Source organism: Cynara cardunculus (assembly GCF_001531365.2).
Source record: "Cynara cardunculus var. scolymus isolate 2C chromosome LG 6, CcrdV1, whole genome shotgun sequence".
In the NCBI taxonomy this organism is placed as follows: Eukaryota; Viridiplantae; Streptophyta; class Magnoliopsida; order Asterales; family Asteraceae; genus Cynara; species Cynara cardunculus.
Window position 1 is genome coordinate 19,663,954 of NC_037533.1, and position 12,487 is coordinate 19,676,440.

The window sequence follows — 12,487 nt, forward strand, 5'->3', positions numbered from 1 at the left end:
TTTGATAATTCATTCAAATAGTTAATCCTATATTTCAGAATATTCTATAACCGGTGGTCTGATACTAAGGGACCGTTTATTAAATGCTTATTTGGTAAGTGCTTAACGGATAAATTTTCTCATCAAATGAACATGACAAGTGCCAAGAATCTTACCGGTAAGAGCGATTAGAAGGATGAAAAGTCTTACCTGGTAAATGAGGATGATGACTCTTACCCAAGTAAGCGTTTACCAGGTAAATTGTTGCATTCGATATGTTTTGATACACTAAAATCTTACGCATCAAAATAAATTATAATGTTAACTTCTATCGGTAAATATTTGGGTAAACGGCTCCTAAATCTCGTGTTGACAATATATAACTAGGTCCAAATTCTTTAAAAAGAACGACCCTAAAATGCTAACGATGTGTTCTCGAGTCCATTTTTACGAAAGAAAATGACCAAAAAGGAAAGAAAAGCAGGGGAAAAATACTGTGTTTATCGAGTTTTTTAGAAAGAAAAAAAAGGAAAGGAAAATAATTAACAGTTTAAATTATTTTTAAAATTGCAGATTTATCCATCAATTAATTACTATCTGTTGTAAAATAAATAACAATATATTCATAAAAACGATAGGTTTCTTTTCTTTATATCTGGTTCAAGAACATGGAAATATTTATAAATTTATCAGTCAATTTTTAATCAGTCGTAAAATAAATAACTGTACATTTGTAATAATGATATCTTTTCTTTCCTTTTTCGTCGGTTTATGAACATGAACATTTATCTGATATCATTTCACTCTTCGAAACAAAATAAATAAAATTATTTTCTTTTATTATAGGAAAAATTGCATGAAAAAGTAACGTACTTTAACTTGATTTCTATTTTGGGTAACGTACTTTCAAAACTTCCATTTTGGTACCTAAGATGTAAAGTTTTCAACATTTAAGTACTCGGGTAACCCAGTGAAGACTAATTTTAGACTAAAAAAAAGACTAATTTTAGATTAAAAAAAATCCACGTCACTGACTAGGTCAACAAATAATACCGAGTTGGATAACACATCACTCGCCACATAAGTATGATAACCGGTTAATACTTCAACCAGTTACCCGGGTACTTAAATGTTTAAAACTTTACATCTTAGGTACCAAAATAGAAGTTTTAAAAGTACGTTACCCAAAATAAGAACCAAGTCAAAGTACGTTACTTTTTCATGCAATTTGCCTTCTATTATATCCGTAAGTGTCTTTTTGTACATTAGGGACCATTTAGGCCCAATATCAATCTTGAGACTGGGCTTGAAAGGCCCAAGATGAATGGGCCTAGCCCGAAGCTTGGTTAGGGCCTCGGTTATTGATGCTCCGCTCTATAGTTCGATTATAACTGATATTAGTTAGACATGAAGTTAGATTAGGGTGAACATGATACGATACCATGTTTCTTTTTAAATACCATATAAACCAATCAATTATAATTGGTACGTAAAATTTTATACCATGTATCAACCAACTATATCTGGTACCAACTAAATTGGTGCCAATAGTTGGTACTAACTTTTTTCGGTTGATACATGTTGGTACTAATAGCCAAATTCAGATAATTGAATCGTCAAACTGAATTGGCCCAACATCCTATTTATATGGAGGTTTGATATTTATGTAAATAATTATATAATTATCTAAAACATTAATAATTATACTTATTTATAGATAATACCCTGTAATTATCGTAATTACATTTTTGCACATATTCTATAATCACTCTTCAAGAATAATTATTTAACTGTCAAACATGACTTTTGGATTATTTTCAAATGGAAGCAAACGTATTCTTTGTGTGCGACCTTATAGATTTACATATTCTTTACAAGTATCCCTGTGTGACACGTGTTGTGGACATATAATAACTTACAATACTAAATTTTAATTAATAAATAATTAAAAAAATAAGTCGGTACGGTATGGTACGGTATTGCATGATATACAACTTTTAATAACACGTACCAACCAAGTTTACATCTATTTTTTTTTTTTTTTTGAGATTTTGGGTTCTGATAATCTATTTTGAAGAAATTTCAGAAAATCCGTTGACGACGTTTTCAGTGACACTACCCCATCAAGATTTAGCCCGAATCTAGGATCCAACCAGGTCTTATATAGCACGTGCATCTGTTTAGAACACGTATGAGACCAGATTGAACGAGAGTGAGTTTTAACGAGTGAAATGTAGAGAACTATAAGGTTTTATTTTAATATTGATAGTTTAGTAATTTATCAATATTTCCACATCTTCCTATACGTCCCAGTTTATATATATATAACGTCAAACATATATACCAGCTTTTTGTTTAGTTCTATTTTGCTCCATATACCAAACGCACATTTAATATCAACAAAGATATCACACGTTATTCCTTAAAAAAAGAAGATACTGCGTGCTACTAGTTTTCCTTAAAAACGGTTTTATGAAAATTTGTAACTCGTGCACTTAAATTCGTACATTGCCTTATTATATCAATCAATTTGAAGCCTCTAATGTCAGCAGATTAATCTCAGGACGATCATCTGTTTTACATATGGTCTGAAGTCACCGTATTTGAACCTATGTGACCACAAGGGAATTTTTATTGGTAGAAGTTGCCAAAGAGATTATATATATATATATATATATATGGTATATTTCTTTTACAACCTTGTGTATTTGTACAACCTTTACAACCCAATTAATTGAGATATTTATAGAAATGATTGAAGTTCATTTATTATAATTTGAATATTTATAGAATATGAATATATATATTAAAAAGTGTATTTGATAAAAGTAGGCAAGGAGTCATCATCAAATTTTGAAACTATACACCTATCCATCTACCTTCAGCTTGTGAGTCCACTTCACTTCACTTCACCCTCATATTATCTATGCAAATTACGTAATAAAATTGTTTTATAACCACTAAATCATTTAAAAGAATCTGATTCGTTAAGTGATAGGATCATTTAAACTTTGTTTTTTCCTAATTTTTTGGAGGTATTTATGTCTTATTGTACTCTTATCTGGTAAGAGATAAGTCAGTCTTTTATTTGCCTCTAATTGTTCTTCAGAGCCTTAGCAACGATGTTTCTCAATCGATTAATCTTAATTGATCTTCACGAAATCGATCCGCACTTCTCTTAATTGATGTGTTTTAATAGGATTTATGTGTTAAATGCCATCAATGGCATATTTAGTGAAATGAATGTTAATTATATAATTTAGATGTAAATTTTATAATAATGATAAATAAATATATGAAACTGTATAAATTTTATCAATAAATTCGACTATAATTTTCTAATGGGTAAAATAGACAATTTAACCAAATTCAGACCTTTAAAAATTTACAAAAACAAACAGTTTCATTGATTATGCTTTCAGATGTCAACACCACCACTTATCTATACTATATTATAAAGCATTTGACAAAAACTCTTAAATTCCATTTTTTATGCATGAAGTACTGTTTATTGATGCATATTACTTAAAATTCAAGATTACAAGTAAACTGTGCGTAAATACWACTTATTAAAGCTTCATGTTTGAATTTGTGTAACTAACTTCAAATAAACATAATCAAATACAGGATAAACACTTTATTTTAAATATAAAAAAACTAAAATATAATTATGATAATCATTAAGTTCTAACAAAATACTTAATTATTATTTTTATAAAAAATTATATTATCAAACCAAAAATAAAAAAATGAATTAAATAAATACACAAAAAACAAGAAATTTTAAATAGTTAGTTTGATACTAATATCAATATTTTTTTATTTTTTATAATATTTTCATATTTATATTTTATTCAAAAATAAAAACAGTATCGCTTTCTCAAAACCACATAAATCCGTATTATAATATCGACTAAGACAAAAAAAAAACGAAACACTAAAATTGAGATGTATCTCGCTGCATTACGCAAGTACTCTTCTAGTCAATCATAAATAAAATAAAACTTCAGACTTCAACAACTCTTAAAAAAACAAACAACACCCTAATAACTTCCGAATAAAATTTTAAATATTTTTTATAAATAAAAATTTTAAAATAATATTAACATTACTTGAAAATTAAAAAAAAAACAAATATACAATACAATGATTCAAAATATGTGATGTTATTTTCTTGGTACCCATTGGTCTACCAGCATCAACTCCAATTTCTTGCTTTTAAATGATACAATAAATATTTCAATAAACTACATTAATATATATATATATATATATATATATATATATATTGCTTTTCCCACCAAACTTCTCTTCCCCTCCTTCATATTATCACATTCAAAGATTCAAACAATCATCTACTGTTCAAACAATTTTCTGATAAATTGGGAAGCAAGATCAAGAATGGTGTTAACCTAGCAGCTTTAACTAAGCATGTAAGAAAGTGAGCAATTTTACGGTGGTAAAAAGGTGGGCATCTTTACGGTCGAGAGTCCAGAATCAATCACGGTGTCGTTCTAGCAGCTTTAACCTAGCAGGTAAGAAAGTGCAGTTTTAACCTAACAGGTAAAAAGGTGGACATCCTTGTACAATCGGGAGTCTAGAATCTCAATCATGGTGTTGGAGATTGTGACTTCTGTGGTGTTGTTGGTTGTGGGTATTGCTGTATTGGTCATAATTCATGTATGTATGGTTGGGAGAACATTTAGGATGAATCAAGAAAGCATCGAGAGTGGTACTCTGGTGCAGAGTAGTTGTACCATATCAGAAGATGATATCAAGAAGCTTCCATGGTATGATTACAAGATGGATGAAGATGATGATGATGATGATGACGTTGATGAGAAAAAGAGAACAGCCGAGTGTACGGTGTGTTTGGAGGGTTTTAAGGTTGGGGATAAGTGCAGATTGTTGCCAAATTGCAGCCATAGTTTTCATGTTAACTGTATTGATTCATGGCTCATCAAGACTGCTGCTTGTCCAATTTGTAGAACTTGTGTTGATTTGAGGACAAAGTTGTTGGAGGGGAAGTAGATTTTCGGGTGATTTTTAGTTTTTTAAGAGTTGGACATAGATGAAGCGGGTCAAAGGCATTGGCATTCTGATGATCATCGTTTTTGTCTTCTGGATTCAAAAGATGGAGGGTTTCTGGAGATCCACTCTGTTGCTATGACATGTGTTTTTCTTTGTCGTTTGGGTTCAGAAGACTTAAAGTTCAATTTCCTAAAATAAGGAGAAAAGCTCAACGAGGGGAGGTCGGTGGGTTATTCAGCTAAATGGCCTCCTAACAAGTGTTTTTTTTTAATCTATGATGTTCAAACATATTTCTAGGTATTCTTGTGTAAGGATTATGAAGTGCCATTCTTCTATTACGCCGTTGCATTCTCAAACCTCTCAAAAGGTAATAAGATCAGGTCACGGGTGGGGAGGTGAAGGGAAGAGTTGTGTTCAATTTTCTTTCTTTTTTGGTTTCTCCAATTCATCAAGGTTTCATGTCAAATAGAAGCTTATAAAAAAAGTTATGATCGTTTTTTGACAAGTGAATTCATCATCACATAACGCATTTTAAAAACTGTCGACAAGGGTAGTTATACATTCATTTGACATGGAACTGAACTCCAAGGTATTAAATCTTGGCATACGTTGGCTAACAAGCAATCTGTCTCAAATATGAAAACAACGCTACATTTCTAGATTTCACTTACTTGTTATCGGTGTTGCTTTCGAGTTCTTTCCTCAGCTGCAGAGAGAAGTCGTCATTCACATCATCGTCATCCCAATCATCTTCCCACTGTTGGGTTACTTCTTTCCCTTCCTCCTTGGCATCCCAATCTGCTGAATTTTGTCATCATGAATATAACACAAGAACTTAGGATATAGGCAACAATAAGGTGCGTTTGGTACGTGGACAGGACGAGACAGGACTGAAACGGCGAGAGTGAGGTAGGTGCCTAGGTGGGTGAAAGAATTGTCGAAGATTTTAGAGTTTTAATTTGACATGGGTAGTTTGGTAATGTACCAAGCTTGTCTCATCTCCCCTGATTTTTGTTCCACCTATTTTGGTTGGACAGGCAAAATGTATTTTTGTCCCATTCAGACCTGTACAGTCTCAGTCTAATTCTTGCACCAAACATGGGACAACAAGTTTTTTTTTTCTGTTATGTCCTGTCCGTACCGAACTCACCCTAATGGATCCAATAATTTACAAATGGTTGATTGCATGTCTTCTGTCATATAAATATGCAAAACGAGTAAAAGCAAATTAGATTAGATGCATTAGCCTTCGATGCAACAAAGGTGATCAGAAAGATCCAAAAAGCCTAGGTGATTAGCATCCACTAACCATCCATTAGTTTTATGAGTAGTTGTTTATCTTTTTTGTAGACTTTCTATACAAGGAAAAAGACCCTGAGAAAACGTCACCTAGTTTCTTCTTATTCTTAGATATCAGAGAAAAATAAAGAATCAAAAGACTTGTCAAAATATGAGTGGAACATTGTTGCCACACAGAAACACAGAGTGACACCATTACTCCAGCAAGCTGCAACTTCCAAGACGAAAAAATGAAGGGGAAGATTGTGACTATTGGAAGTTAACAGAGTAAGATTACTAACCAGTAGTTTCTAAAGAGACGGGAGTTAAGAGGAGAAATTTGACAAACAAACATGGGGAGTAATCGAATAGACCAGCTGAAAAGCCAGAAAACACATAATTCAAATGGTTCAAGCAGGTGAGGCGATAGTGTATGAATGAGAATGCTGTGGTGAAACTTCAGAGGAAGTGAGGTGAGTCAGACAAAGCAGCAGCAGTATCAACCATCCCCTCCCTCCCCCAGTTATATTCTATTGATAGTTATTTCTCTCTGTGTCAGTAATAGCTCTAGACCGATAAAAAATTGGGTTTCTTTGGCTTTTATTTGATGTCAGCATCATGGATTTACTCACCTAAAATTCTAAATGAGAGTAAAAAGGCATAAAGCCCAAGGCGCTTGAATGACTTGACCTTCATCATTGTGCCATAGCCTTGGTAACAAGGAGAAAAATAAGCAACAGAGGCGAGCTATAGGCCTATGATAACAGCCAAGATTGCAAAATTTTATAAGGACGGCATGCTTGCCCATCTGCGTTTTATGAAACCACCTAAATCATTTCAAGTAATTATTTCAATACAAGTTGAGGCATTTTGACTTTTATAACTTCTTAAACAGCTGATTCACATTTACTCTAGGATGAGACAGGATGGCCAGCATAGAGGCTTTGATATCAACAAGTAATCACATGCAAATTTAGACTTTGAGCCAAGAATACACGTCTAAAGTTGAGTCAGTTGATTTATTAGACTCCAGCTTGTTTTGGACTATCAGAGTGGCCCCAAACCAGAATATGGTAAACATTCTCATATGCTTTAGGTATATATCCCCGACAAAAAAGGCTGTCTATGCTTTTACATGTGCAAGCACACGTCTCTTAAGACGAAATCTTATCAGAGCTTGGTTACGCTTAATCTAAATGGAATTGATAGTCACTTCCTTCAATGTACTTGAGGTACAGAAAGAAATAGCCAGTTAATATTTACGACAAATAGGAACTGAAATTTAGTGTATGAAGGATGGCAATTGTAACTCTGGTAGCGTCATATTATTTAACCAAGAAGATAATGGTGGCAAACCAACTCACGAATCATGAGTTAGTACTTAGTAAAGATAAAACACTAAGATATGCATCTCTCACAAAAAAAAATCACCACAATTACAAACTAAATGACAATCATTGCCTCATTCTTAATACCAATACCATGCATCAAACTATTGTTAGCAACCAACTAAATATCATTAGTTTCAACTCAGAGTTTTGGAAAATCAAGGGGATCTCTTCTTTTTAGTAACTCTAGAGTCTCCTGTTGACCATGACAGCTTAATGCAGACAACATGAATTCTCAAAACACTCATTTCATCTCACCAATGAAATCAGTAAAGCTTGACATTATTGGTAAGTTTATGGTAGTCCTAGGCAGTCATCTAGCTTACGACAAACATAAGATAGAAGCATTCTATGTACGATCTACGGGGTTACCATGCTTATGAATAAGCTATATTTGGTATTCCACTATTCCCAGTATAGATACCATCAATGTTCAAAACTGAATAACCAGCATTCCATTGATTTGATGATTGATTTTAACCTAAACTTCGTTCTGTATTAAAAAATTTGATTTACTAAAAGAAGACGTCTGTTTGCTGCAATTAAAAACTTTCCCGTGGATTAAAGCAATCAATCGCATGGCAGCGGCACATCTGAACTACAAACTAGTTTTTACAGTAAACTTTCGCATATTCAACTTAAGAAACGATAAAATTTCTGTACCTTGATCGATTTCAAACTCTTCAAACTCGTCGTCATCTTCGAACAGATCAATCTTAGCTTCTTCAGCTGCTGCTTTTGGTTGCTCCATTGTCGCCATATTTGCCTCAAGTATAAACACCTAATGGTAATGGCACAAACAGCATTAAGATGATAAAAATTTACTTAGAAACATCCCCAATTTCAAACCCTAATCTATTTACACAACAATATGTAAAGATTCAACGAATCATCACAGAGAAATCACAAAAATTAGAAGTTTTCGAAGCATTAACTCACAAGGATTCAGAAGAAAACTTCCAGTTTGATTAGAATTGCGAAGACTCGCGAAGAATGAAGCGTTCTTGACGAATCTACGATTGATTGAGCAGCAAGAAAAGGAGAAAGCCGCAATGCTAAAAAAACGTCGTCGTCTCGTGTATTCCATTTTTCGGAAAATGCCAAATGAGACCCTAGATTTTAGAGATCTTTACATAATAATCCCTGAAAAATGATGTATTGCATAACTACACCTCTTTCTTTCTTTCTTTTGTTTCTTTAGGTTGTTTTTCAGATAACATGTACGAAGATCACTCGTATACATATATGTTGTAGCTTATTTCCAAAGGTTGTTCCAAATAAGCCAACCAATTTACGTCAAATAACAGATTCTGATCAAACTACTGTCGAAATATTTCTCTATGATTTGTGCCACAATAACGTATGCGAAGAAGAACAAAAGGCCTTGAACACGTAATGGGTCTTGAAGTATTAATTATGCATCTCGTTACCAAATCCCCCCACATTACGATTACTTGTCAATGATTGATCATTTGATAGATTCCCCTTCTGAAACAAAAAGTTATGGCCCCAGTGGGATAATATCAACCACTTGATGTCCATCTGATGCATCCGTTATGATTATTCGTATTCAACCTTTTCTTTTCGTAAGATTTCGCTTACTATACCTAATGATGTTTTGGAGCAAATGCTCATGTCAAAAGGGGTTCTTTTACTGATGTGATGAATGTTGTGTAAAATGATAGATACGTTTCAAATCTTATAAAGTTTCAGAGTACACGTTCTTACTGATACGTATCGTCGTTTGTGAGCAACGAAAGGGCCCGCCATGACGTATGTAATCAAATGTGCGAATAACCAAACGTATGTAGTGGCATGTTGTGGATGGCAGGTTCGATAAAGTATGACAATTCAAGTTGATGTATTATGTCTTTTCAATATGATTTATCTCAAAACAACAAAAAGGTGTCTTTCTTACTTTCTACGAACTTCAACACAATTATCACTTTCACTTTGTACGCCATGACATTTTGTCGTCACCTCATAGTCACCATCGCTGACGAGGACAAACATTAAGCCGATCGTCTTATTGCATAAGACTTGCATTTACCATTTGTTTTGTTTTTTTATCCAACATAACATCCATATCATGTCAAAGACCTTCCAGCCTAGTGGTAAAGGCTTGGGCATGGCATAGTCATGAACCCGAGTTCGAGCCCTGGGAGGGGAGTGTTGGCGACATTTAAGTGGGGCCATGTTTGGCCTCCAAAGTTGTCGGGGATTAGTCGGGCTTTGGCCCGGACACCCTTACAAAAAAAAAATAACATCCATATCATCTGTGATACTAAAGACCCCATCAAAACTTGTATCGTAGGTAGCCATATCTAAGTGATGTTTAACAGAAATAAGTCGGTATATATATCCCAGTATCCCACATCAATATTTTGTCAAGATCTATAGATTTCTTTTATTTTCTTATTATTTTAAAATTTCCCACATGATGTGTGACCATCGTTACACATAAAAAAGTAACGTATTTTAACTTGATTCCTATTTTGGATAATGTATTTTCAAAGCTTTCATTTTGGTACCTAAGATGTAAGGTTTTAAACGTTTAAGTATCTAGGTAACTGATTGAAGCATTAACTAGTTACCATGTTGATGTCGCGAGTGATGTGTTATCCAACTCAGTATTATTTGTTGACATAGATATCTTAATATATCCGGTTAATGCTTCAACATATTTAACTGGTTAATGTTTCAACCGGTTATCCGGTTACTTAATTATTTAAAATTTTACATCTTATGTACCAAAATTGAAATTTTGAAAGTATGTTACCTAAAATAGGAATCAAGTTAAAATACGTTATTTTTTCATACAATTTGCCCTTGAAATTAAGACTTTTTATATCAACCATTTGAGATTCCTCGAGTCTTTGAAGACATGGATGTGAGAGGCAAAGAAAGAGAAAACGCTGATTATTTTTATTTATTTTCAGAGACGGAACACAAATGGACTGGATCAGCAATAGTGGAGGGGCCCAAAAGAATTTTATACTCAAAACCTTAATGGACTGGAGATGTTTCACTCTATCTATAAAAAAAACCAGGAGCCTCCGCCCCTATTTATTTTTATTACGTTCACGTCTTTATTATTTGACCGTTGCAGATGCTCCAATCTTTTTACGATACCCTTATTGTCGTATTCTGAGAACAAATCATGTGGCCAGTGTCGTGTTTTCTTATCTTCGGAAAACATCCCGTTCATGATCTAAGAATTTTTTTTTTGTAATTAAAGTGTTTACTTTTAGATCGAAAATGTCTAATCAATTTTATGAATTATACAGGTTATAAATGAGAAAATAAATGTGAATTTGACAGATGACAATCGTATCTGTTTAAATAATCTTGATGTCATTCTTAAATATTTATTTAACAGGCAACTGATCTAAAACATACCACGTATTTATTTATTTGATCAGAAAATAAGACGATAACGACATGTTATGTTGAAAGATTTTAAATTTTAAATCGTAAAATAATGTATTTATTATTTGCCGATACGTAACCTCAACTTCACACCAAACTAATTGACTTATATTAACATTAATTAAACCTAAAAAAATTGTCGGGATATATATTATATATGAGTACAGGGTTGGGTTTACGTGTGACCATCATGTTTTTGTGAGACCCTTGAAACCATTTTTTTACACTTGAAACTTCCGACAACGGTTGTGGATATGGTGAAGGAGGTTGTTGTAAAAGAGAAGGTGGAAGGGGTGGCAATGGATCAGGTTGGGTTGGGTTTGGGTTCAACCTATTTATTAAACATGTTGAAAATTTCAACCCAATCCAACCCATTTAATTAAATGGGTTGAGATTTTTCAACCCAACCCAACCTGTTGGGTTAATGGGTTGACAGCGGGTTGACATGTTTACGATTTTCTTAACCCAACCTGTTAAATAAATGGGTTGAACCTCGGTTGACCCATTTAATTTTAAAATTTATAATTAAAAAAAACTAGAGTATTTAATCTTTTTGAATAAAACATAAAACAACCATAAATACAACCAAATTGTTCAAAGTTTGAATAAAACACAACCACAACAAATATATTGTTCAAAATAAGTTGATTTTTTTTAATTATAAGTAACTCGACTTCCACTTTCATCAACCCCAATTTCACTCTCGTATCTAAATCCTAAGACCATTAGTCCATCAGCAAGTGTAATCCATGCGTACAAAACAACAACTTATATGTAGCTTGTATAATTATCTCAATGAAGACAAATGATAGCAATTCTCTCTGAGGTATAGGTACAGTGATAGAAACATATATAAGCCACACCACACAAATAACAAATTCAAACTTGAAAGAAATCATCGATAGAGTCATGAAGTAACAAATAATCAAAGAGAAGCATGAAATTCATATGATCTATACGAAGTTTAACAACAAAATACTAAACAAACATGATCATAAAGAACTTACTCTGCTATCGTTCAACAATGCCTTAAGCCCTCAACCTCAAATCGGAAACTGAAAGTCTGAAACCAACCCAAATCTTTGATTGAAGAAGATAGAACTCAAAAGAAGGGGAAAAGATTGATAATCGAAGCGTATGAAGATTGAAAAATTGAAGAATCGAAGGCAAAGCATCAAGACTCATTATACTGATTAGTAATGAAGCGTATGAATAATTGATTATTGAAGAATTGAAATCAAAGAGTCATCATGAAACTTGGGCCAATTTATTTGAGAAGAAACAAAATAAAAAATAAAATAGATATAATATTAAAAATAAAATAAATTTATATAATATTTTAAATAGGTTGAAAACATGTCAAAAAATTCAACCCAACCCAA

General features: G+C 32.8%; 2 protein-coding genes across 2 annotated transcripts; one reads left to right on the forward strand and one right to left on the reverse strand.

The window, feature by feature from the left end:
• Positions 1 to 4,590: 4,590 nt before the first annotated feature.
• Positions 4,591 to 5,010, forward strand: LOC112514257 (RING-H2 finger protein ATL16-like). Its single transcript, XM_025120590.1, has one exon. It carries the CDS (start codon positions 4,591 to 4,593, stop codon positions 5,008 to 5,010), a length of 420 nt encoding a protein of 139 aa, XP_024976358.1.
• Positions 5,011 to 5,504: 494 nt separating this feature from the next.
• Positions 5,505 to 8,725, reverse strand: LOC112514604 (protein DELETION OF SUV3 SUPPRESSOR 1(I)-like). The gene is made up of 3 exons (XM_025121170.1): positions 8,616 to 8,725; positions 8,340 to 8,457; positions 5,505 to 5,808 (listed from the first exon to the last, which is right to left on the reverse strand). The coding sequence occupies exons 2-3, from the start codon at positions 8,434 to 8,436 to the stop codon at positions 5,678 to 5,680; spliced, it is 228 nt and encodes a 75-aa protein (XP_024976938.1). The 5' UTR covers positions 8,437 to 8,457; positions 8,616 to 8,725; the 3' UTR covers positions 5,505 to 5,677.
• Positions 8,726 to 12,487: the final 3,762 nt, after the last annotated feature.

Bases quoted from the DNA above. Each gene is read 5' to 3' on its own strand.
- LOC112514257 (XM_025120590.1), top strand. From the start codon at position 4,591: ATGGTGTTGGAGATTGTGACTTCTGTGGTGTTGTTGGTTGTGGGTATT.
- LOC112514604 (XM_025121170.1), bottom strand. From the start codon at position 8,436: ATGGCGACAATGGAGCAACCAAAAGCAGCAGCTGAAGAAGCTAAGATT. The intron at 5,809-8,339 runs GTACAGAAATTT...AAAATTCAGCAG, and splicing joins AGAGTTTGAAATCGATCAAG to ATTGGGATGCCAAGGAGGAA.